Source organism: Calliphora vicina, chromosome 1, assembly GCF_958450345.1.
Source record: "Calliphora vicina chromosome 1, idCalVici1.1, whole genome shotgun sequence".
In the NCBI taxonomy this organism is placed as follows: Eukaryota; Metazoa; Arthropoda; class Insecta; order Diptera; family Calliphoridae; genus Calliphora; species Calliphora vicina.
This window is the reverse complement of record NC_088780.1, coordinates 54639653-54665714: the sequence shown is the minus strand read 5'-3', so window position 1 is coordinate 54665714 and position 26062 is coordinate 54639653. Positions and strand designations below refer to the sequence as shown.

The 26062-nt window shown below is 34.8% G+C and overlaps 6 protein-coding genes across 8 annotated transcripts; 2 read left to right on the top strand and 4 right to left on the bottom strand.

Annotated features, from left to right (window-relative positions):
• Positions 1-124: 124 nt before the first annotated feature.
• Positions 125-3274, bottom strand: DCAF12 (DDB1 and CUL4 associated factor 12-like protein). The gene is made up of 6 exons (XM_065513947.1): positions 2882-3274; positions 2671-2823; positions 2197-2598; positions 1181-1396; positions 937-1125; positions 125-588 (listed from the first exon to the last, which is right to left on the bottom strand). The coding sequence occupies exons 1-6, from the start codon at positions 3146-3148 to the stop codon at positions 439-441; spliced, it is 1377 nt and encodes a 458-aa protein (XP_065370019.1). The 5' UTR covers positions 3149-3274; the 3' UTR covers positions 125-438.
• A 690-nt stretch (positions 3275-3964) lies between these two features.
• Dlip2 (Dorsal interacting protein 2) lies at positions 3965-4980 on the top strand. Its single transcript, XM_065498560.1, has one exon. It carries the CDS (start codon positions 3974-3976, stop codon positions 4886-4888), a length of 915 nt encoding a protein of 304 aa, XP_065354632.1. The 5' UTR covers positions 3965-3973; the 3' UTR covers positions 4889-4980.
• Positions 4981-8861: 3881 nt separating this feature from the next.
• LOC135964318 (uncharacterized) lies at positions 8862-11065 on the bottom strand. The gene is made up of 2 exons (XM_065516550.1): positions 9133-11065; positions 8862-9073 (listed from the first exon to the last, which is right to left on the bottom strand). The coding sequence occupies exon 1, from the start codon at positions 11063-11065 to the stop codon at positions 9278-9280; it is 1788 nt and encodes a 595-aa protein (XP_065372622.1). The 3' UTR covers positions 8862-9073; positions 9133-9277.
• Positions 11066-11628: 563 nt separating this feature from the next.
• Positions 11629-15743, bottom strand: MED31 (mediator complex subunit 31). 3 transcript variants are annotated; one of them, XM_065513920.1, is made up of 4 exons: positions 15612-15743; positions 15066-15398; positions 14696-14785; positions 13814-14527 (listed from the first exon to the last, which is right to left on the bottom strand). In XM_065513920.1, exons 2-4 carry the CDS (start codon positions 15091-15093, stop codon positions 13998-14000), a joined length of 648 nt encoding a protein of 215 aa, XP_065369992.1. In that variant the 5' UTR covers positions 15094-15398; positions 15612-15743; the 3' UTR covers positions 13814-13997. The 3 variants fall into 3 exon arrangements, with proteins under 3 accessions (XP_065369984.1, XP_065369992.1, XP_065370000.1); XM_065513912.1 differs by lacking the exons at positions 13814-14527; positions 14696-14785; positions 15066-15398 and adding exons at positions 11629-12307; positions 12372-12836 and having other exon boundaries at positions 15612-15742; XM_065513928.1 differs by lacking the exon at positions 15066-15398 and having other exon boundaries at positions 15612-15740.
• Positions 15744-16914: 1171 nt separating this feature from the next.
• On the top strand, positions 16915-19097 carry TfIIFalpha (transcription factor IIFalpha). The gene is made up of 5 exons (XM_065513901.1): positions 16915-17069; positions 17134-18041; positions 18094-18311; positions 18371-18656; positions 18732-19097. The coding sequence occupies exons 1-5, from the start codon at positions 17046-17048 to the stop codon at positions 18940-18942; spliced, it is 1647 nt and encodes a 548-aa protein (XP_065369973.1). The 5' UTR covers positions 16915-17045; the 3' UTR covers positions 18943-19097.
• A 3585-nt stretch (positions 19098-22682) lies between these two features.
• LOC135949099 (probable dimethyladenosine transferase) lies at positions 22683-23979 on the bottom strand. Its single transcript, XM_065498559.1, has 3 exons — positions 23843-23979; positions 23070-23782; positions 22683-23006 (listed from the first exon to the last, which is right to left on the bottom strand). Exons 1-3 carry the CDS (start codon positions 23898-23900, stop codon positions 22857-22859), a joined length of 921 nt encoding a protein of 306 aa, XP_065354631.1. The 5' UTR covers positions 23901-23979; the 3' UTR covers positions 22683-22856.
• Between the last annotated feature and the right edge of the window lie 2083 nt (positions 23980-26062).

Genomic DNA, 26062 nt, shown 5'->3' with positions numbered 1-26062 from the left:
CTCATGGTGAAGCAGATTTTGTTGATGAAAAAACTTTGTTCAGGCTAATTTATTTCAATATTAATTTACTGACTGTAAGGCCGAATTCACTGAAAGTTTTTTTTATGAAATAAAAATCTAGTAGTTTTGAATTAACTTTTTTACTTCTATATTTCTTCCAAATTTCTCACATAATTTATTCTTCATGATTTATTGCAAATAATATATAAATATAATCATATTAATCTTAAAACATTCTAAAAAGTAGTAACGTCTTAGTTATGATATTTTAGTTATACCCCTATTATGTTGTTTCATATACAGCTACATTATTATAATTTTTTGAATTGTTTTAAATAAATATTGCTAAAGTAGTATTACTTAATAATTAGTCAGTTTTAATTTCTCACATTTGTTTCGGTTTTCTTTTTTAAACTAAGCAGCTACGAAAAATTAACACTATTGCCAAACACCCGCATAATTTCCAACTAAAGTGGCTGGCAAGGGACCACCAGCTGCAAATAAACGCATACCAGTACTATCATAACAGTGTGTATAAATAGCGGGAACATATTTAACATTAAATCCATCCATTTCATCCTCTGGATACTAACAAGTTCAAATATAAAAAGAATTTGTTTCAAACTAAATTAATTTAGAGTTTCAAACAAAGGTATGCCTCTCTAAACTCTGCCTTTTAGTGATACAGTTTAAAACAATGTAGAAATTCTAACACAACTACAACAGTTCCATTGTTTTTCTGTATTATACGGCAAATAAAAAAAATGTCGTTTAGAATTGTAATTATTTTTCGGTTGCACAATGTTGCGGAACTGCTGCTACTACTGAATCACTAAAAATAGCGAATAGTTCAGAGAGGCACAGCTCTAGTTTCAAACAAGTTGTAGATAAAAATGTAATTTCTAGTATTAATTTCAAAAATAAATAAAAACTTACCACTATCCCTTTACTACATTTTAATGTTACCGTACGTGAAGCGTTAACGCTACTTTCCAAATATTTACCAGCACGTATATCATAGAACAATAGCATGCCCAGACCGGTACCCACCGTTAAAAGGTTGCCCTCAAACGATGTGGCCCTAATACCACAACCACTGTATCGCGAGGTAATCTTTTTTATTGTCTGCAAGTTAAATTGTGCATTTAAATATGTTCAAATTTTAAAAGTGTTTGAATACCTGTAATGTTCTTGTATCCAGTAGTATTGTATATGAACGACAACCTATAGCATAGAGACCATCACTATGGTATGCTATACTAACATTGTCTTGACAATTTGGCAGTTTGCGTGATAGTTTTTGTTTGAATGTTTCAGCATTGAAGACATGAATGTAACCGTTCAAGGATAGAGCAGCAATCTCACGAAATTCTTTGTTAAAACAAAGTGAACGAATCTGTAAAATAAATTTTCAATATTTCAATTAATGACTTACATTGGATCGTTTTGTTTATATTAATAAATTTGCGTTAATATTGTAAATTTAAAAAAAAAAATCACATTATTATAGCTAATAATTATATTTAACTACAAAATGTATATTTTCATATTCCGCAAAAGACACAATTTCATAAAATTAATAATCCTCCGTAACTGAAATAAAAGAAATTAGCTTCTCAATTGTATTGCCGTTTATTCAATGACGTGAAGTACACTTCTTAACGCAATCATAACAAATGTACAATATTGGCTACCGATTTGAAATGGTTAAAAGGTAACGGTAACGCTAGACTTTGGGAAAAGGGTTTCTGATGATCTGGCCTAAGCTACCATTGAAATGCGCTTAGGAAATAGCTTATAAACCAACAATAAATTTCGGTGAATTTATCAAAAATGAAATTGGGAATATAATATAGCATATAAATTTGCAGGTTTTTTGATTTTCTTGCGAAAAAATGTTGTTTTATTTTAGGTTTTTATTTTCCAATTTACAAACTACAGATCGAGTCGTCAAAAAACAAACCAATTGCAGAATAGATAAAATCACTGTTTATTCTTGATGTTTTGTCCAAGCTTTGATATGTTTACAAATAAAGCTTGAGTATCTGTAATCCTCATTCGCAGAAAAGGTTTCCTGATGATCTGGCGTAAGCAACCAGTGAAATGCACATAGGAACTAGCTTATCTCCCAACAATAACTTTTAGTTCTGTGAATCACAGATACTCGGATAGTGAATGAAATATAATATAACTTACCCTTTGGGCAGTACGACAATCTCGTACGCACAATGGATTTATCGTAGCAAATGTGGGACATGATTCTTTGCCACCATCTGGAAATTCCATATGATCTTCATTTATACGCCATAAGGCCATTCGTGAATCTTTGGAACCAGACACCAAAAACTGATCATCTAACCAGCACATGCCCATGATTAGATCACGATGGCCATTCTCGCCCACACACACCGGGTCCAATGTAGGCAAACGATAAATGGCAACATCAGCGGAATTTCGAGCTCCTGTTGCCATATAAGTACGACTCGGATTAATTTCTATCGCATGTAGACCTCCCTGAACTTCAGCATGGTTTGCACGATTCGTTGATAAAGTAGGAATTGCGTCCACACGACGCATATTAACATCATATACAAGAAGCTAGGAATATAAGATCTTTTTTTATTAAATTTTCAAAGAATCTTATTTTTTTTAACTGCATAAAAAACAAACCTTATTGCATTTGGTACCAAATATAACTTGACGATTACTTAGCCACTTGGAGCAAAAAACCTTATTTATGTAGCCCAAATTGATTTGGGTCTCCCTTAACATATCATGAGTCAAAACATAACGACTTGTTTGCTCGAAATTGAAATTACGTCTCTGAAATTCAGGTTAAGTGAAATATGCTTCCAAATATATTTTTTAGGTCATCCCTTACCTCACTTAATCCATTCTCCCTGCTTCTTATAAAGTCGAAAATATTGTATGAAGTATTCAATACTTCCTCTTGTTGTTGGGGTGTCTCTTCATCACTACCAGAATCTTCATAAGTTACAAAATCATCTGGCTTATCCGGCTTACGTCTACGCTCTGCCCTCAAAGCTCTTGCCTTGGCTCTACGTTCATCCAGACGAGAATTTACATGACAGGAGGGATACGTGCCTACGACACTATTTCGTATGGTCTGTACCATGCCATTGAACATATTTTGTTAATTTTTTGAGAACTTCTAAATATTTAAATTGTTAAATTTTTAAATTACAATTATTTTCCTATTTTTAATTATTGTTACAAACGAGTTTTATAGAATATTCATTTTTTTGTTGCAAAAATATGCACCGAAAGACGAACTAATATAAGGTCGGAGTCAAGGCGAATGAATTTATTTTTTATATATCAAGTATGACATTCGCATTACTAGCGTATTAATTTTTATGTATGAAGTTTGACGTTCGAATGAAAAATCAGCTGTAATTGTTTGTTTAGTTATAAAAGCCACCGAATACAAATTCGCCTTAGTTTCTACCAGGGATGGCAAACACAATTTCATTATTGGTGGTATCATGATAATACTATAACTCATTTGTACAGTTTTTAGAATTAGAATTTTAATTTTGATTCTATTTGTTTTTGTTTAACCCTTTTTTAGCGGCGAACATCGGTCGTGTCTTTTTCTTCCAAAATATAATACAAACAAAATATTAATTGAACACAACAAGTGTTGTTGCTATAACTTAAAAATTGCGTATAATTTATTAACTAAACATCTTTATACGTACGTGTGTTAGTAACCAAACTCCTCCTTAACGGTTCACTTTACTACAAAGTCAATGTGGCATACTATTAGAAATGTCCCCAAAAGACTTTTAAAATCCCCATCTTTGGGGACAAATCCCGAATACTGGCAAGCCTAGCATAATCAGTAGAACACTCACTGCAGAATGATAGCCCATTTTTAACAATAACAATTTTTGATTTTTAAGAAACTTTTTTGTTTACATTTCATTGTTTTCATATTTATCTAAACAAAATGACTTTGCGGGCTTGTATCTATAAAAATTGTGAAAACTATATTAATTTAAAAGATCGATCAATAAACAAGGATATTAAACTGTTTAGTTTCCCTAAGAATCCAGAAAGACGACAAAAATGGATGGAATTAGGAAAGGTGCCTTCAAATCAACCCGCCTCAATGTACTATTTTTGTTCGGAACATTTTGATAAAAAATTCTTTGCTATAAACAACGTGCGAACCGTATTAGTGGGAGATGCGTTACCTTATCCATACGTAGAATCCGAAGTTGATGAAACTTATGAAGACTCTGGCAATAATTTGGACTACTATCTATACGAAATGAAGAGGGACAATGAAAGCTCCGAGAGGCAACAGTTTCAGGATGAACAAGATTTACATGTGGAATCGACAACTATGATCAATGAGCTTCAAGAAGATTTTCATGATGAAAATTTTTCCATTAATTTGGATGAACCCGAGTCTGATGAATGTATTATCTTTACAGACGAGGAAAAGTCTGCTCATGAAATGACTATTACAAATAGTAGGAAAAGAAAGCTGTACAATATGATTCTTCAAACACAGGCATCTTCATCAATTTCAAAAATTTTAAAAACTTCTCCATTGCAAAAACCTTTACGGAAATCCACTGAAAAGTTAAATTTAATATCTCCCCAGCTAAATGCAACAAACTCAATACAAACTCAACAATCTCCAATTAATAGCAGGGAAACAAATAAAGAGGAAATAAATGGAGGTCAACTGATTGATGTAGAACATGTAACTACTTTTATATTTAAGGGCGAAGAATATGTGCAAATGCCTAAAGAGCATTATATTACAGAAAAAATGGAACTAATGAAAAAATTGAAGAAAATGGAAAATACAGTAAGGACCATTAAGGAACATTTAAATTCCTTAGATTTTTAATGTAGTTATTGTAAAATATACTTGTATGTATTTGTATTTTGCTAATAAATATTATTATTAAATAAATTTTAAATATTTTTTTTAATAAACGATATCTGAGCGTGTCATTTTGAAAGTAAAATAAATAAATTCTTAATCGCTATAATGCCCCAATTCTGTTAGACGATTTCGGACGAATTTCCTTTTCATATTTGAGTTATTAGTTTTTAATTCTATAAAACAATAATGGTTGTTGTCTAGAATTATGGCACTTACCCCCATTAACACGAAGTCAGGCTATGTCTTAACTAATAGTTATACTGTCGGTTAAACATATTTTTGTATGAAAACTGTCAGTTTAACTATTAGTTAACACGTAACCAGACTTCGTGTTAAAAACAAAATTCATTAGAAGTTGAAATGTTTGTCAATAAATATCTTGTCTGCTTTTTTACTAGGCCAAGTACTCTACATTATGAATACAGCTATTTTAAATTATATTTGAAATTTGTTGGTACGAAATTTAAAATAATAGTCAACTTTATGGACTTAAAATCGACATTAATGTGCTGTTTTTCTGTAGCAAACGAGTGCTTTGAGTGGAAATTTTATTTATGTTACAATAACAAAACACATGTACACAAAGTGTACTTCCACCCAGAGACCTTGAGGTCCATTGTGATTCCCTTCGATAGAGATAGAAAAAAGATAAAGATAATAGCATTAGAATAAGCAAAAAAGAAGTCCAAAATTCCGTCTGATAAGAAGAAGAAGAAAGAAAGGAAAAATTAGTCTTTTCACGGATTTGGACCTGCCGTAGAACGTCCCTTAAATAGCCACCCTATTCCCTTAATGAAACCTAGTATGTTGCTTAGTTTGCAGCCAGCAACATTACCAAGTTCATCCAGAAATCTATTTCCTAGCCATTTAAGTCTATGACCCTGTAGCATAGGGCAGTTGCACATAATGTGCTCTACTGTCTCTATCTCCTCTGCATCCCCACATACTCTACAGAAGTCCTGTGTGTCGGTATCCCACTTTCCCTTAAAGGCTCCAATTGAGCAGTGACCGGTTATCACTCCTACTAGAATCCTGAGATTGTACCTATCCAACTCTAACAGTGTCCCAGTCGCGTTCGCATTCAGTCTTGGCCATAAGGCCCTGGACACTTTGCAATCTGTTCTACTGCACCAGGATCGATTCGTGCAGTCCCGGAATCTTTCGTAGATTACCCTGTAGTAGTGACAAATGGGTGGTCTAACAGCCCGTTCCCTAGTGTCATGGTCCAAATCGGAACCATGTCTAGCAAGTTCATCTGCTACCTCGTTACCCTGTATATCACAGTGCCCTGGCACCCAACACAATCTCACTGAGTAATGTGCCAATAGCTCCTCCAGAGCTCTCCTACAGTCCTCTACTAGGTTGGAGTGTATTAAATGACATTCCAAGGCCTTCAGTGCTGCCTGACTGTCTACATATATTGTCACTGAAGACCCCCTATTTATGTGTGTCCCTATCAACTCTGTGGCTTTCCAGATCGCGAAGATCTCTGCTTGGAAGACGCTACACTCGTTAGGGAGTCTATATGAGCGCTTGATGTCTTGGTCGACCAAATATACCCCGGCCCCCGTACCAGAATCCATTTTGGAACCGTCTGTGAAAACTGCGCACCCATCAAACAGTTGATCGGATCCAGCCCACTTATCCCTGGTGGGGAATTCTACTGGGGGTGAAGCACCAAAGCTGAAGGTTGCGACCTTATAGTCAGAGATTCCAGATGGAGTAATGCCCTGACTAACAAGACCTGCTTCATACAGTATCATAGTGTGTCCCATCCGCAAGGATTTCACTAAGGAAGACTCCGATAGTCTGAGTAAGTTCCTTGCTGCCACACTTTCAACATATATCTCAATGGGTAGTAGATTCAGGATTATATCCAACGCCGCCTGCGGGGTGCTGCCTAGGGCACCTGTGATACCCAGACATGCACATCTTTGAGCCTTGTTGAGTATAGCCCTGTAGCTACGTTTCCTCATTGCCTCCCACCACACTGTGCAGCCATAAGTAATAATAGGTCTAACAACAGAAGTGTAGATCCAATTAACCATACTAGGTCGCAAGCCCCAGTTTTTGCCAATTGAGTTCCTACATGTATAGTAGGCATTAAGGCCCCTTTTCAATCTTTCCTGCGTATTTATTTTCCATGACAGTTTATTGTCAAGGAAGGTTCCTAAATACTTGGCTCCCCCTGATAAACTCAGCTCGACGCCGTCTAGTTTCGGCAATTTGAAGTTCTCTACCTTATACTTCCTAGTAAACAACACCAATTCTGTCTTTGATGGGTTTACACCCAGCCCGTTAGTCTTTGCCCAGGATGAGAGATCGCTAAGCGACTCCTGCATGATGTCACTGATAGTTGAGAGAAATTTTCCCTTAATCAGGATCACCACGTCATCCGCATAGGCGACTATCTTCCTACCCTTAGATTCGAAGGTCCTGAGAATAGGATTAACCGCCAGTAACCACAGTAGAGGAGAAAGAACTCCACCTTGTGGTGTACCTCTGGTAACCCGTCTTCTGATCACATCGTCCCCTAGGGTTGAATTGATAATCCTGCTTTCCAGCATTAAGATTATCCAACTCACTAGAAAGTCGTCGACCCCAAGTTCTACTAACGAGTTCCTAATTGCCTCTGTCCTGATGTTGTTAAAGGCACCTTCTATATCAAGAAACGCAGCCAAAGTATATTCCCTATGCTTCAGACTGTGCTCTATACAACCGACCACTTCATGAAGCGCACTCTCAACGGATTTACCCTTGAGGTAGGCATGTTGAGCGTTGCTAATGAGATGGGTATCTATATTGCTCCTTAGATGTAGATCTATCAGTCGTTCTAATGTCTTCAAAAGAAAAGACGATAGGCTAATAGGTCTAAAATCCTTTGGTTTCGAGTGGCTGGCCTTACCGGCCTTTGGTATGAAAACAACCTTGACCTCTCTCCACCCACGCGGCAGATACCTTCTACTGAGACAGGCCTTGAAGATATCCACCAAGAGGAATAATGCCGTATCCGGGATATTACACAGCATCGCCGGAAATACTCCATCCGGACCCGGTGATTTATACGGGTCGAAAGATTTTACCGCCCAGGCTAGTTTTTCCCTAGTGACTATTCCCTCAATTTGTCTAGAGTCATGACTAGTTCCCTCAGGCATGTTAGCCCCCTGATCGTCAGCCCTAGTGCCTATACTTTCACAACCAGGAAAGTGTGTTTCCATAAGCAGGGAGAGTGTTTCCGAGCTAGATTCCGTCCATGAGTTATCAGCTCTTTGAATATACCCTATGGCCTTTGGGTCTTTGGATAAAATTCTCCGAAATCTTGACATCTCATTGACGCTATCAACGGATTCACAAAAATTCCTCCATGAAGTCCGCTTCGCTCTTTTCAGATCTCCCTTGTATTTATTGAAGCACACCTTGTAGTTGTTCCAGTCTCCTTGTAATCCAGTGAGCTTTGCCCTATTAAAAGATTTCCTAACCGTCGACCTTTGAACTTGAAGTTCCTTAGTCCACCATTTTGGCTGTTTACGCCTACCGGGAAATTTCATTGGGCATGATGACTCATAGCTCTCATTTAATAAACGGGTGAAATTGTTCACCGTTATTTCCAAATTGGGTGGTATCAGTTCACATAAATTAAACTGCTCAAACCCAGTACGTACCTTATCATAAAAGGTTCCCCAATTTGTCCGCCTAGGATCCCTAAATGGTACCCTTAAGGACGAGTTAAAATTCAAAGTGAAGGTGATCCTACTATGATCCGAAAAGGAACAGTCCGTGGATACCCTCCAATCTCTAACGAAATTATCATCTTGGTTCGTCAAGGTCATGTCTATAACCGCCTGCCTATCTTTGTTCCTAAACGTGGGCATATTGCCCTTGTTACAGATAACTAGATTATTGACAGTTATGAAATCATAGACGCACTCACCTCTTTTATTGATATCAGCACTGCCCCATTGGCTGTGATGAGCATTTGCATCACATCCCATAACCAGGATAGCACCTCTCCTTTTTGTATACGCCGTTAGCTCCTGCACCTCATTGCCTGGTGGATCCACTGCATCATACGGCATATACACCGAAGCCAAAGTCAGCGTCCGCTCACCCCTGGTTTCCCTATTCACAACAGTGATGTCACCGCCCCTAAAAGAATGAGAAATTATTAGTTTGAGTTCTCTCCTTGCCAGGATACACGTTCTTACCTTGTCCTCAGTGGACGGGATAAATAACGTGTATCCCGCTATCCCTAACCCGCAAACCTTATTTTGGTTAATCCAAGGTTCTTGGATCAGGGCCACATCGGTCTGGGATTTGGTGAGAAAGTTTGCCAATTCTGTTGAGGCCGCTTCACAATGATGCAGGTTTATCTGCACCACCAGCAGCCTCTTTGGTAGTGTCATGTTTCGAATACCGAAACCTGACAGTGCCAAAACCAAAATTGACAACCCCTTTCACCTTGTCCAAAATCTCGAGGGATTTACGATCCACTGCGAACCGGAAATCCCTCCCGTTGTTCTCCTTACACACCATGGAGGCTACCGCCTTCCATTGGTCTATAGGGAGATCAACATTCTGTTTTTTCAACAGTGCCAATATGGTTTCCACCGGTCTTACGGGTGGAGGAATCCATACTGTCACTATTGACCTTAATGGTAACTCTGAAGCGCGTATCACTTCAAGTTTTAAGGCTGGATTAAGGTCGCCAAGTTTCCCAACTACGGTCCTTAAAAATTCAAATGAATTTTTATTTCCGCAGTTTATGACCTTGACTCCCTTAGCCCAGTCAGCACCTTTAAAAGATACGTCTTCAGAGCTACCACTATGGAAAGCCATCTCATCCAAGAGTCTAGCCTCAAGCAGCTGCCATTGATCGGTACTGATCTTCCCATCCGGATCATTCCGATCAATAATCGCTGCCTGAAGATATACGTCCTGACTCAGGGACTTCTTTAGCTTCTTTGTTGACGAGGAAGGCTGGTCGTCCCCAGATCTAGCCCTCTTAATGGTCTCCTTTTGGTTACCCTTAAGAGTGCTAGATGGGGTTACACCAGCATTCCCCGAAGCCTTGCTGCATCCTGGTGCCTTCGATGACGAGGTTTGAGGACCACCGGATCCGTTTCCCTTAATGTTACCCATACGGGCACCCTTAAGAGAATCGGCCGGAGGATTCTTCATTCCCTTCGCACCTGACCCCATTATGGGAGGCTTCTTGTTACCATCCACAGTTCTAGCCGAAGCACCGATTTGTAGGATGGTAGAAGAGCCCCCCTCCTTAGTTGTTACCGCACTGCTAGTGGTTGGAGCTGTCGACCTTATACCCTTTTGGGTGTCAGCCAGATCGACAGCAGCTACCACTTGCTGCTCAACAGGAGAATACTCTCCCAAGAGTACACTAACAGGGCCGTAGATTCTTTCAAATCTAGCGACGTCCTGTCTGTGCTTCTTGAGAAGGTACTTCTCCTTTGCAGTTAATGACCCAGGATCTCTCTTTCCCATCTTTGCCAGAAAGGCAAGAGATTTCCTAGTGCCATTTTTTGCCCTATCCTCTTTCGTTCGGCCTGGCTTATCAGTGTCTCGTGGAGTGGCATTAGGCAACTCCTCCACGGCGGCCTGCCGAACAAGATTGGCGACCTTAGCGCCATGTGGATCATCTTCTGCCGAACGGCTCCTTTGGTTATCCTTGTCACTAGCAGTGGGAGGGGATGTTTCCGTTATCTGATTCTGAGCAGCAATCATAGTGATCTCATGCTCATCATCAGATAACAGAGCCAACTCCTCCAACCTCTGAGTGGCACTAGTTTCCCCAAAGGAGTCTTTCGACAGTCCCAAAAGACCATCCACATCCAGTTCACTCACCTGTCCTTCATGCTCTAGAATCCGAGCATGTACGTCTGTCAGGGTTAATTCACCCTCTAGGGTGCTGTCCGAAACCCCCCCTTCCGATTCCCTAGTTTCCCTGAAATCGGAAGTCTCCTCTGTAGTTGTATTTGAATTTTTAGGATCTATTTTGTTCCCACGAGTAGGCACGTAAAGACGGACCATCCACGCAGTGACGGCGTGCGTGGACTGGGCAACTACATTACAACAGCGTATTACCCTGACGCTGAGGGGATAGATACCTTGTGAATTGACCATTGTATACTCATGCACATGTATTAGCAAGAGTGGTTTTTGACAATTATGTCTCGTTACCCTCTGACTAGCTCGTTATCGAATGTAATCATTACAAATTTCTATACATTTTATCGAATAAGAGAATCCCAAAAATAAAACGTTTGAATAAGTATTCGCACGTATACACGTAGTTAATAAGTGTAGACTTCTATTTGACAGCATATTGTATGTTGCACTGCATGATCTTTCTAGAAGTGTCACTGCTAACATCCTGGGAATCGTTAGAAGATGCCTCTGACAGCGAGTTGCTGTACCAGCCAGTATATCGTAAGCAGTGATTGAGTTAATACCAAACCGTATTACCAGTATGTGTATTAAAAGAGTGATTATTTAAAATATTGCTGTGTATTTGTTGCAGATCGAAGAAATCGGGCGAATAATTTTTTATATATATGCAGTTTGACGTTTGCCACAGAAAAAAAGCTGTTTAGTTGAGGTTATCGTGTCAGCAATTGAATTTGCAAATTTAAAAGAATCCAGTTTCCAGCATAATAATTTTGCCCAAATGTTTTACGTAACTTAAATTAATAGAATTTAACAGTTTATTTTTAAAAGATCTCATATTCGTTTATAAAATTAAAGGAGTGATTTTTTTTTTACTATAATTATTTTATAAGATTAGATGAAATAAACGAATATACCTAGCCATAGCGTTATATATACATATGTAAGTGGTTATGATTTTTGGTGATTTTCGTTTTTATAAATTAGTCAATCACTAAGTTCATAAATATCCATTAATTCTGAAGGTTCCTCCATATTTTCCTCAATTTGGGTAAAACTTATATTATTTAGTTCCTCATCTTCGTCGCTCTCTTCCTCGTCATCTTGGCAATCCTCATCTTCATCCTCTTCCATTAATACACCTTGCATTTTACGTTTTCTCTGCAATAATTCAATCCACAACAAGGATGTTTCGCACAATGGACATTCGCCGGCTATGGGTATGTAATGACCTCTCTGAGATGGATCAGACGACAACATATGATTAGCTAAACATATTATATGACAAGTTAATTTACACAGGCTATTCAAGCAGCCAATACGTGACTGTTCAACATTCTGTATTGTTTGCATGCAAAGATGACATTCTGGTGCCCATATGGCACGAGGCAATGTAGTTTGCTGTTTCTTTTTCTGTGGCTTTTCAAGAGCAACAGAGCCATTAACAATTTTCATATGTTTTGGTGGAGCAAATAAGGCCTGAAATGTAATAGAAATTAAATCATTTTGAAATACATTACGGGTAACTTCATTTAGCACTCACATCAAATTCACATTCATAATCGGTTTCTAACCAACGTACCACTAAAGGTAGTCTTTGCCAAGGACCCACATTCAACATGCGACTTAATATTCGAAAATTATACTGAAAATATGTTTCCTTTGGCAACTTTCTCTTCAACTCTGGGTATACCTTTAGTCGTGAGGATAGTGTAGGCTGCTGCCAAGCCCATTCAAATTGTAGCGCGGCTATATTGTTTGGGAAACCATGCACTACCATGACCATTTTCCAGGGACCTTTGTTACTAGTTTTCTTAGCCCCTCCGAAGTCCTTGCCACGATTATGTTGTTTTATTCTACGTGTCGGATTTACAGTAAAACCTATGTAACATTTACCATTATATCGCTTTTCAGGGCTTTGACTGCATAACAAATATACACCATAGAAACGTGATTTCATTTGTTCGACGGGTGCAGTTTTTGTTAATTGTTGAGACGAGGTCATATTCTGTAATAAAAAAACCGTTGTTATATGGTACATATTTTCTAGCACTACCACCTATAACTCAACCAAATTTTGGATAAAGCACATTCAACAGGTATGTTTATGGACAAAACACAATTTTATTGAAATTTAATTAATATTTTTGTGTATGAAGAAAAGCAGCGTGTAAAATCCGTTGGAGCCCAAATTTTTAGAGATGAACTGTTTTAAAAACTATTTTTAATTTATCTAGACGAGTATGAGCTTAAACACTGATCGATTTAAGCTTTAAAATAAATTATACTGAGATGTTTTTTATCAACGATCATTATTTTCGATCGGTTTAGGATCTTAATCTCATTTTCCGCCTACAAAAATTTAAATAATTTTTAAACTCTACCAGTTTATTATATTAATTTGCCACAACGCCTTCACAGTATTTTGCGTGTCTTAAGGTAGGGTCACACATGACAAATATTTGACGAAAAAGACGTAACCACTAAATAAAATACATTTGAATTCTTTTATTTATTTGAAAAACTTATTTTATTTAGGTTGATGCTAAACAAAAAATTTAGTTTTATTTTATTTGATGCTGTTTGATCTTACAAATAACTTGTAAGGGTAAACACGTCAAACAAATTTTTGCTAAAAAAGTGGTTACGCTTTTTTGATCAAATATTTGCCATGTGTGACCCTACCTTTAGACTAATTTTATTAATAACAATTGGTGGAACAAAATATGAAAATTTTCTGAAATTTTCAAGTGGTCCTTAATAATTTACCAAAAGTTTAAGTTTGACTCAATTTTTTTTAATATTTTTCAACATTAGGAATTTTGCAATTTTACTGCTAGTAGCGTCATTGATACAAAATTATTAGCAATTTCGTCAAAATCATAAATACTTATGAAATAATGAATAATAAAGGTCGGTTTCATAGATTTTAAAAGAAAAGTGTTATTGCCATACTTGTTTGTTTTGTGAATTGAAAAAAGGAACTGAATTTTCAGCTTATTTAGAAAATCTATATTTAAATAAATACTCCTAATTTTATTTTTACAAACATTATTAAAAATTTAAATTAAACTTACACATTCTAATTTGTTTTATAAACTAAATATTACTTTAATTATAAGTTGTTTAAATGCTAATTATTTTTCATCTCTCTATCAAATAAATTCCTTTACATTTTCTGCATCAAAGGAGCACCTCCGGCATTACTTTGATTAACATTCGACGAAGAATTGCCATTCAGTTGTTGGGTTTGTTGTTGGCCAGCAAGTTGAGTTTGTTGTTGAGTATTGCTTGTGTTGGCCATTGAACCATTTTGCATATTACAAGTAGTGATATTTGTTTGACCCTGTTGCTGTTGCGGTTGCTGAGCACCCATTAAAGGTTGTTGTGCCTCAGCCATGCTATCCGAGTTGGGCGGAGCATTAAGTTGATTTTGAGTATTACCATTAACTGAATTAAACATTTTAATGCGTTTACGCGTATAATGTTGCCACTGCAGTATGGCCTGGTCATCGATGAACTTGCAGCATTGTGAATTGACAATTTCCCGGCGAAAATGTTCATATTGTAATAAGTCGAGGAAATACAGGCACATGGGATACATTAAATATTTCGCATACTCAGGCTCTTTCCAATATTGCAAATATTTGAGGTAATTGATAAACGCTTGGTCTTTAAAGTAGCCACGTTGAGCAAGGACTAAAGAAATAAATTACAAATTGTTGTAAATATTATCATTTTTGTTTTTGTTGCCCTCCATCTAAAACTAATTTTCAACGTGGGGGTAAATTATACCAAATTGTTTAGGTATTGTTTATAGTGAAGTTTACGATGATGGAGAGCAAAAAATTAGAAACATTTACTTACAATTCAAATAATTCGGATTGGCCAGACATTGAACAAATTCTAATTCCACTTGGAAACGTAATTTCTGTTGCTCCTCAGATTCTATGGCAGCTACACATTATAAACGAGAGAAAAAATTACTTATTAACAAAATAGTTGACAAAGAAACAAAAGGGAGGTTGTATTAATGAATGATTTGTTTAAAAGGAAAAGCAAAAATTAATACAAAAAAGCGGGCCAAAATTTTGATCATACAAATTTTGTTTTCATTTAAGCTGTACTTTTTTTTCTACTTTAGTCTACAATATAAATACAATATTTTATTTATTTTTCAATTTCTAAGCAATACGTAGTTAATGTATGTAGTATATTAGTGTTAAATTATACTTACTCTTACCCTTTCCATACATTTTGGCCATATTGCATGGAAGGGTTTGCTTGCGCCCTTTCAGTTTGCTTGTTGTTTTTGTAAATGCTCACTGGGCTTATAATAAAATGGTGTTGTTTAAATTTTTGTTTGATTTATATATTTTTTCCTGATTTTTATTCAAAATTCTAATGAGCTTTGTGTAATAAAGAATTTGTATGTTGTCCTTGTTTTTGAGGGGGTGTTTGATTTATTTTGGATAGATTTTTACTTTGGCAAACTACTGCTTTATGATTGTATGATTTTTGTTTTGTTTTTTTTGTTTGTTTGTCTTATTTTACACTTGTAACACAAAAACTAAAAATATAAAAAATAAAGTTTTTAACAAAAATAGACAATATTTACATGAATAAAATTAAGAAAAATTAAATGAGCATGATGATTTTTGTCTGTTGGGTCGAGGATAGAAATTGCTTTAGCGGCAGCATATTTTATGCATAAATTGGTTGGTTATGGGCAAAAAACGTAAATAAATGTTGGTAAAAAGGTTTCTTCAAATTTTATACAAACCGTAAGAATTCATTAGAGTATTGTTTAAAGAATTTTATTTAGTTTTCCTTAATTTTCTAATAAAAAAAACCATCAAATACTGTAGAAAATTATTTCAATCCACCAATGTAAAATGGCACTGTCAACTGCAGTGATGGTAATCTAGCTATTTTTTCAGCAATTTTTATACCAATGTAGCGCGAAAAAACGTATTTTTGCTGTTAGCGGAAGTTCTAGCGATTTCTTCAGTGCTGCCATTGCTAACCAAATCTCAGTTAGGTTAGGAAGGGGTTGACACTATGTGCACTTCCACTCGGAGACCTTGAGGTCCATTGTGATTCCCTTCAATAGATATAGACAATGACGATAGTATTAGAATAAGAGAATAGTAGTGACATATAGGTGGTTTAACCTTGGTTACCTCCTAAACAATTTTTAAAAAAAGTTAACAAAAATTCAGTTCTTATCCCAATGTCAAGAAACTGTACTCATTTTGCACTAAAAACGTAAACAAGTTCAAGATAAGGCTATGTTCGCGAGTCTCCTGAAGGGTAGATAAGATAAGCACTATGTGAACTGTCAATTCACTTGTGTTTGTTGTGGCGAAATATACAAAAAACCCAAAAGCAAAAACAACCACAGGCAACTTTGACAGTTCACTTATCTTTTTACAAAAACAAAGTACCTGTTGGTTTTGTATATGTTGTATTTGTTGTAGTTCTGTCGTCACCTTCTATAAATTCGCCTTGCTCTGCCTCTTCAACCCCTCGCCAACAAACTTCATATGTCTGCCTCAGGACACACTTAGAAAGGTGACTGCATCACTACAACAATACAAAAACAACAGGTACTTTGTTTTTGTTAAAAAGTAGGTGAACTGTCAAAGTTGCCTGTTGTTGTTTTTGCTTTTGGGTTTGTTGTATTTTTCGCCACAACAACCACAAGTGAATTGACAATTCAAACTGAATAAAAAAAATCAGCTGTTTCATCGCAGGGAAAAGGGGAATAATAGATGCCTGTTGACAGTATACTATAAATTTAATTGTAGCGAAGCCTGTGGCCGATATACCACAGAGCATACGGCCAAAGGCCGGCAATACAAATCATATGAACCTGATCTTGATTTGTAAATACTGTTATACACAATATTTTCTATAGAAAATACTTTTTTAAACAATATCTATAGCAATATGTGTAAAATCAAATGAGTATGCCAATAGTACTATAGTAATTTTGAAATGAAATAGTATCAAGAAAAGTACGATCCCGTTAGCTTTTCCATCTCTGGCTATCAACATGCACCATGAACAAAATATTGGATTCGTATAAATGTCTTCGCGATTTGGCAACACTTGTTTTGTAATTGCATTCGAAAGTAAAAATAAATTGTCTCGTAATTTTTCTTGTTTTTTAGCCTTAAATTATTAAGAATATCTACATATAGAAATAATAACAATGTCATCGGGTTCCAAAGCTGCAGTAAGTTAAAAAATACATAAATTTCAATAAGTTTTATAGCAATAACTTTTAATCCATATGCTAGCCTTCAACAAGTGCCGGGACTTCGTCAAATGCCAACGCGCCAGCATCATCTGCAGCAAGTGCTCCAGCCAATGTGCAAGAATTCAATATACGTGTACCAAAAAATTTACGTAAAAGACATCATGTCATGCGTTTCAATGCTACACTCAATGTGGATTTCGCTCAATGGCGTAATGTGAAATTGGAGCGAGAAAATAATATGAAAGAGTTTAGGGGGGCCGAAGAAGATATGCCCAAATTTGGAGCTGGTTCAGAATACAATCGTGATTTGCGCGAGGAAGTGCGTCGCAAAAAGTTCGGTATAATAGCTAAGAAATATAGACCGGAAGCGCAACCTTGGATCTTGAAGGTTGGTGGAAAAAGTGGGAAAAAGTTTAAAGGTATACGAGAAGGTGGGGTTAGCGAAAATGCTGCATTTTACGTATTCACTCATGCGCCAGATGGTGCCATTGAGGCATATCCCTTAAATGAGTGGTATAATTTCCAACCCATACAACGTTACAAGTCCCTATCGGCCGAGGAAGCTGAACAGGAATTCGGCCGTCGCAAAAAGGTGATGAACTATTTTTCACTTATGTTGCGCAAACGTCTAAAGGGTGATGAGGAGGAGGAAAAAGACCCCGAAGAGGTCAAAGTTAAGGGTGCTGGTAAAAAGCCAAAGGAACTCAAAATTAGTGAAATGGATGAATGGATTGATTCAGATGAAGACTCCGATTCGGAAAGTGAGGGGGAGGAGAAAAAGAAAAAAGAGGAAGACAGCGACGACGAGGGCAAAAAGAAGGGTAAGAAAGGCAAGGGACCAGAAAAAAAGAAAAAGAAACGCGATGTAGACGATGAGGCTTTCGAGGAGTCGGATGATGGTGATGAAGAGGGTCGTGAAATGGACTACGATACTGAATCTAGTGAAGAGTATGTCAAAATGAAATTGTTGTGAGCAATATTAAACTTTATCTCTTTGCAGTGAGCCGGATCCGGAGGCCAAATTAGACAAGGACATGAAATCAGTGGCTGAAGAAGATGCTTTGCGTAAACTATTAACATCAGATGAAGACGATGATGAAGAAAATAAATCAGATGAGTCCGATAAGGATGATGAAGAAAAGAAAAGGAAAGAAAAAGCAAAGGATGAAAGCAAAGATAAAAAGAAATCTAAAACTAAAGCCAAAGATGAAAAGAAAGGTAATTCAGTATATATTTTAATAATAAAACAGATTTTCAAATTAACACATTTTTTGCAGATTCCTCAAGTGACTTTAGTTCTGATAGCAGTGATTCTGAAGATGACAACAAATCCAAGAAGAAAGACAACTCCAAACCCACGAGCAATCATAATTCTCGTTCTGCCACTCCTACATTTAACAATGATGCTAATAAACGCAAAATGAACAGTATGCCAAGCGATCTTACCGCTTCGGAGAATAGTAATAGTCCTGTTAGTACTCCAGCAAAAAGACCTAAATCTGAAATGTCTACACCATCATTGCCATCTACATTTTCGGGCGTTGTTTCTTCCAATAGCAAAGAGTAAGCAATTGAAAATTTTATTTTATAATTATGTAGACTGAAATATTCTTATGTATTCTTTTTTTGTGGTTACAGTGATTATGGCATCACCGAAGAAGCTGTACGTCGTTATCTCATGCGTAAACCTATGACGGCTACAGAACTATTAACAAAGTTCAAAAATAAGAAAACCGGTGTATCCAGTGATCGTTTGGTCGAGACTATGACGCAAATATTAAAGAAAATCAATCCTGTTAAACAGACAATTCAGGGCAAAATGTATTTAAGCATTAAGGTTAACAAGTAATTTGTATATTGAATATTTATTGGCAATTGAACACAACACAACAAATCAAATACATACATGCATACACATATTATTTACATAAGATTTTAGGCAAAACTAATTATTTTAATTAGAATTTGTAAAAATAAATAAAAACAATAATCAAGTTACTTACATATGAAGAGTTTAATATTTGATCTTAACTAATCTTAGGGTAAAAAATGTGTTTGTTTTTTTCCAATTTTCCCAAATATAACCTAAGCCGATGTATTGATGTATCTATCAATCGTGTTTGTTTCAGAAGTTATAATATTTTGTATAGCTTTTTTTTCATATTTTATTTATTGTATCTTCACAAAATAATGTGAACTATCAATAATTTGTTCAAATCTTAAATCTAAATTTTATTTTTTATTTACGTCCCACCACAGTTGGACGAACAATTATGTTTAATTTATAGATCCTATCATCAGCGCAGGTCTGTTGGATTCCTTCTTCTTAGTCGGATGTAGCCATTACTTCTCATTAATTTTTCAAATATGACTCCGCTTGTTTTTTTATTTCATTTTTCACCTAGGTCCTTATGAATGTTACTATTTCTCACATACCAAGGCGCTGCTGTTATCATTCGTAATATTTTATTTTGGAATCTTTGAATTTTTTCAATATTAGAAGCTGAGGCCGTGCCCCATAATTGAATTCCATAGCACCATATTGGTTTTATTATTGAGCTGTACAGCAAAAGTTTGCAATCTAAACTCAATCTCGAGTTTTTACCAATTAGCCAGTAAATTTGTAGTAATTTTAACTTCATTTGAGTCAATTTCGTATCTATATGCTTTTTCCAGGTAAGACGTCGGTCTAGATGCAGACCTAGATATTTAACTTCAGTTTGTTGAGGTATTATATGATTATTTATTAGGATTGGAGGGCACGATTCTCTACGCAATGTGAAAGTGAGATGTATACATTTTTGCTCGTTTACTTTTATTCTCCATTGTTTTAACCACCTTTGTGGTCTTGTAAAAGTACAGATGCTTCTTGGGGGTTTTCATGAATGGCTAGTATAGCTGCGTCATCAGCAAAAGTTGATATGTGGGTTCGACTGTTTGTAGGCATATATCAAATATAGGAAGGGACCCAGTATACTTCCTTGGGGTACGCCTGCTTCAATAAGCTGAAAGAGAAATTCCAAATATTGAAAAATTTGACCTTTGACCTTCACGATTTAAAGGTTTTCCGATTTTAGTAGAAGTTTCAGAGTATATTTAGAATTATCAGGACTATAATATTCTGAATAAATTTGGATTAAAATTCATAAGAGTAAGGAAATAAAGCTCATTCGAGTAAAAATTGCCAAATAATTGGTTTTTCTCGAAAATTTCAAAATTTAAATCGCAGGTACGGAAAAACTATAAGAGATATTTTCATAATTTTTTCACATTTTTATTCCCTATTATATTCTTAATAAATCACAATGAGATGATCAATTCTGAAATTAGTTTAACAAAATTTTTAAAAATTTGAAAATGGAGTTTTGAAACTTCCGTTAAAAAAATTTTATTTTTTTGTTCATACTTAAGAATAGGTTAACGGCATCCTACGAAGACTAAAACTCATATACAAGTATATATGGACATATTTTAAGTAAAAATGAGCTTTTATTTTAATATTTATCAAAATATGTTAATTTTGTTCCTACATTTCTTGTTCTAGTGGCCTGCCGAATTTTTAATAACTTTAACATTTTTTGACCGATATCTGTTTTTTATGTCTCATTAGAACGACAATTACGTACACATTTCGATTCTTTTAAATTAAATTACAAAAGTAATTTTTTAATGGCAAAATTTTTACAAAAACTGAAAAAAATTCATTTTTTCCCCTTGTAAATGCATCTCAAAACTTCAGAGGGCTTGCGGCACGTCTTATCCCCAACCGATTTACCTAAAATTTTTTCAGGATGATTTTTTTTACTAATGTTCACCAAACTGGAGGGTGAGAATGGCCAAAATCCAACTTTCGTTTATTAAGGGCCACCCTAGTGTTCACTGGTAAATATTGTTTTATTTTTATCGATAATCCTTCATGCCATACTTTGTCGAAGGCTTGCGAAACGTCGAGAAGAGTGCAGAACAATATTTGGATATGATTTCTTGGATATGATTTCTACCAACCTGTGAGTTTGTTCTATGGTGTTATGTTTTTCTCGAAATCCGAATTGATGAGTTAACAGCATTAACAGTTTTTCGAATAGCTTAGATATATTTGACAATAGGCTAATGGGTCTATATGATTCTACTTTACTGTGATCTTTTGCCGGCTTAGGTATCATTGTAACTAAAGAAACCTTCCATTCTAGTGGATAATATTCAAGGCGTAATATAGCATTAAAAATAAATAGGATTATTCTTAATGCAATTTGGGGTAGCTCGAGGAGCATCTTGTTACTGATTTTATCAATACCAGGTGATTTTTTGGAGTTTAAATCAACAATAGCCTTGTTAATCTCTGAAATCTCAAAACGAAGTGGTTCAGCTGCAGTAATATGGGGTAATGTAGGTGGTAACTCTATTATGTCGTTTGACTCGTTTGGGGAAAATACATTCTTTAGATGACTAACAAACAGGTTTCCTTTTTCAGTATCGTTTCTCGCCCAGCCTCCACTAGAATTACGTAGAGGAGGTCTGCTAATTTTTTTGTAGCTCGCCATAGAGTAATTTGAGTACTGGGTTGCATCTAAGTTCTCCAGATATTTATTAATTGAGTCAGTTTTGCGTTTGTGAAGAAGCATACTAAGGCGTTTGCGACATTTTCTAAGCTCCGTTTTAAGTTGAGGGGATCTGTAGAGTTGCCACTCTCGACGAACTCTTCTTTTTTCAGCTAATAACTGTTCAATGTCTGCAGAATAGAGTCTATTGTATCTTATTTGTTGGGTTATTTGAGTGGCGTGTACAACAGCAAGTTTTAAGCATATAAGCAAGTATAGCATATCATTTCCTATATTAACTTTAACTTAATTTTTACTAACCATTTTATAGATTCTTTCTGACAATCTCATATTCCAATCAATATAATTATACTCTCTACAATATACTGGGAGATAATAAAGTATATAAAGCGATAATATCACGTCCATCGGCATACACTATTCAATTATTACACCTTTTATGCCAAAAGGTTTTTCTGCTGATTTTATTGAAATTCTGCAGAGATTGTCACTTTACTAAGTTGATTAGATGTTCTAATTTGTATCAAATAATGTAAAAAATCGTTTCTTCTAATTTTTTTCAAAATTTATTTTTGAAGCGACATTTATTTAAGGCATATTTGATAATAACGTGAAAAAACATTGTTATTTAACACAACATTAATACCATAAACGATTTAATTATTTTTTGATAAAAGACAGGCATTTATTAAACATTTTTAGATTTGTTTCTGTATGGTTTACAGCATGATCTTTTTTTGTTAACTCCTAAACCAATAGAGATATTCTAAAACGGTTTAGTGAGTAAATGCACGATAAATAAGGCTTTCAGATTGTGGAATAAACAATCTTTTGAAAAGTTACACATACACAGTTCTTTTTGTAAGCGCATATATTTTATGGGGTCGCAAATTACACCAAAATATGAATACGTTTTACTTCCATAGGGTACTCTAAAATATGAACTTTGTCAAGCTGTTCATATTTTAAAGCTTTTTAAAATATGATTTGTACTACATTGGTTTTCTTTTAAATTAAAACAGGTTTAAAATATTTTTTATATAAAGACTTTATTAAATAAACTATACGCTAAACACAATTTTTATGCATTTATAATTTTGTTTACGTTTAAATACGTAAACGATATAATTCTGAATCTATTTCAAACAACTCTTAACTAAATTCAGACTTAAACCTATTTACAAAACTTCTAATTGAAGAACTTCTAATTAAAATGTATACCCTCCGAATTAAAGGCCAATAGAAGACGCATAAAATCATCCAAATCCATAGAACGTGCACGAGAACTATCCATGTTTAAATTAGTTAAAATAGCAATAACTTTATCTTGCATAGAGAAATTCTCATCTAAGGGCTGGGAAAAGAAACAAAATTAGATTTAAACAGCAAATATATCAACATCAAATGGACAACATACCATATTTCTTAATGACAAGTGTAATTTATAATTCTTTTCTAACATTTCCATGACCGAATTTGTTTTGAAGGCAGCAGCCAATGTTTTATTCTTACGCAAAAATGCAATACGTGTCAAACCATCCCATTCGGTGAAGTTAACTGGTGGTGGGGGATTTTTTGGTTCTAAACGCACCACACTTGATTCGACCTTTGGTGGAGGTTTAAAATTATTTCTACCAACTTTCATTAGCATGTCGACACGAGCTAAAAGTTGGGTATTTATACTTAAGCGACAGTAGAGTTTATCACCAGGCTTTGCCACCAGGCGTTGTGCGAATTCACGCTGGAACATAAGAACGGCACAACGGAAAAGAGGTCTGTGCAGCAATAACTTGAAAATTAAGGGAGAACTGATCTGATAGGGCACGTTGGCAATGCACAAATCAAAGAATGGAAGTTCTGCTTTAAGGAAATCACCAATAAGCATTTGTAGTTTAGGTTGTAGGGGTGTACCTTGTACACGTTTTTGTAATTCAGCGGCTAAGCGGGTATCAATTTCACAAGCCACAACTTTCTTGCATTTCTCCAACATTCGTACTGTCATGTTACCGGTACCAGGACCAATTTCCAACACCACATCTGTTGGTCGCAATGCAGCTTTTTCCAACATGCTTGTAATAACCAAGGGATTTTTCAATATGTGTTGGCCGAAATCCTTATTGAAAACAATACCTAAAACAGATAGACTTTTGTAAGTAATGTACACAATTAACGATATTTAAAAGAAATTACCTTGTTTTTGCACTTCATTGTGTATGCGTGACTTTTTCTCAGTGCGTTCTTTGGGCATTTTTAACGATATCCTTTTTTTTGGTAGAAATTATTTTTTTTTTAAATATTTTTATGAATTACTAAACATGTGCTTGGTTCTCATTCGTTGGTTTATTTACATTTTTATTGAGTAGGTTGGCAATACGATGTAAATATAGAAAACATCTGTTTAAGCCAGGGATGGCAAAGTTGGTACTTTGTTTTGGTCCAATTCGAAGATGAAAAGTACCATGGTACACCAATCCCTCATTTGGTACAATTTAAAATTATTTTTAGCTTAAAAAATTAATTTTATTTTTTTATGTATTACAAATTGACTTAGTAAAAACTTGCATTAACGAATAAAATGTTAATAAGTTTGCTGTTTAAAGTTATAGCAATGTTTGAAATAGTTGTTGAAATAGAAAAGGAATTACTTCAGTGGATTATTATTATTAATGTTAAGCTACATATGTATAAACGGTTGTCAGATCTTACAATATTGTCAGAAGAATGTTCAGAAAATATCTAAGAACTGTGTGAACTTACAATTTCTGTCTTGCAAAGTTGTCAGAAAAAGCATTGTCAGTACATTGTTAAACAATAATATTGTTAGGCATCTGAAACATAAAATTTGTCAATGGAAACAATATATTTTATAAGTATAATTAAATAAAAATATAACAAAACAAAAACTTAAAGCGAAAAACATCATTTACAGTCAACCCGAAATTATTAATAAACTTAATAAAAATGTTCATTATTATTTCGTACTTTTTCCATAAAATATTTTTTTTTTAAATATGAAAATTTATTTGTTTACAATTATCTCAATGGGGGAAAAATATCAAAAAGAGAAGAATGCCTGAAAATAAATAGAATTTAAACCTATTAAGCCAATTTTGATAAAATTTTAAACGTTGACTCATACAGTCATACAACAATGAACTAAATCTGGGTAAACAGTTTGTTACATTTTGAAAGAATAGTTTGTCTTCAAACTTGACGGTTGTTCAAGATGATAAATGGAAATTGGTACTCTTCAACATATCGATATAAAATTTAGCTGATATCCTTCTGAGTGACATAAGAATCAAGGATTGTAGGTATAAAAGTTCCAAAAAGAGAGACCTAATGGTAATTTTTCGTTGTTCTAATTTAAATATTTACCCCCATATGCATAAACAGTTTATAAATTTATCAAAGGTTTATAAAACACATTTTGTATGGAAATTTTGTTTAATAAACCTTTGATAAATTTATAAACTGTTTATGCATATGGGGGTTAATTTTTAGTGAAAAAATTATTGTTAAGATTTACGAAAATGTGATTTGGTACAATCCAAGGCGTATTTAACAAGGTGACAGCAGTGGCGAATTGAAATAAATACAGGCGAATTCACTTATTTTTTATATATAGAGTTTGACATACAGGCGAATATTTTTTATATATGTAGTTTGACATTTGTGCGAGCTATTTCTATAATCAGCTGTGCTGCCGATGGCACCTTATTAAATGCACCTTGGTACAATCAGTTTCAAAAAAGTACAATTTTTAATGCTTGTTGGTATAATTTTAAAATTTCATTTGCCATCTAAGTGTGTACTGATAATACCCACAGATATGTTACAGTTTGAGAGGCACTGCTCTTTGAAAGCATTATGCACAGATTATTACAGATAAGAGACCATTGACAGCTGTCAAACAAGTAATTTCGAACCGTATGGTTTTGTTTACATTTTTTTTAAACTTTTTTTCAATTCCGCCATTAAGGCAGATCTTAGAGCGAGAGAAAAAATAAAATGTAGTAAAAAATCGATGAGTGTGTGAGACGAGATATAGAAAAATAAATTTATATGTTTGTCCCTCTTTTAAATCTACCGTGGTTTATTATACATTTTCTTTTGTTAATTTTTCGTAAATTTTTTTTGTTTGCCTCCGCCATGTTGCTAAAAACAGCTGATTCGGATCTATGTTAGTCTATGGCATTATGCAACTTTAAATCAGCCGTTAAAATCGATATATTTGAATTTAATGCTGACATTTACTATATTTTAAGAGAAAACGTAGTACATTTGAATTGATATTAGTAAGATAAATGTTTTTGAAAACTGAAATTACGTAAAGTGTTCAAAAAAAGTTTCCATTGCATTGTGACTCACTGTATGTATATAAAATTTATGAATACGCTCGAATAAATT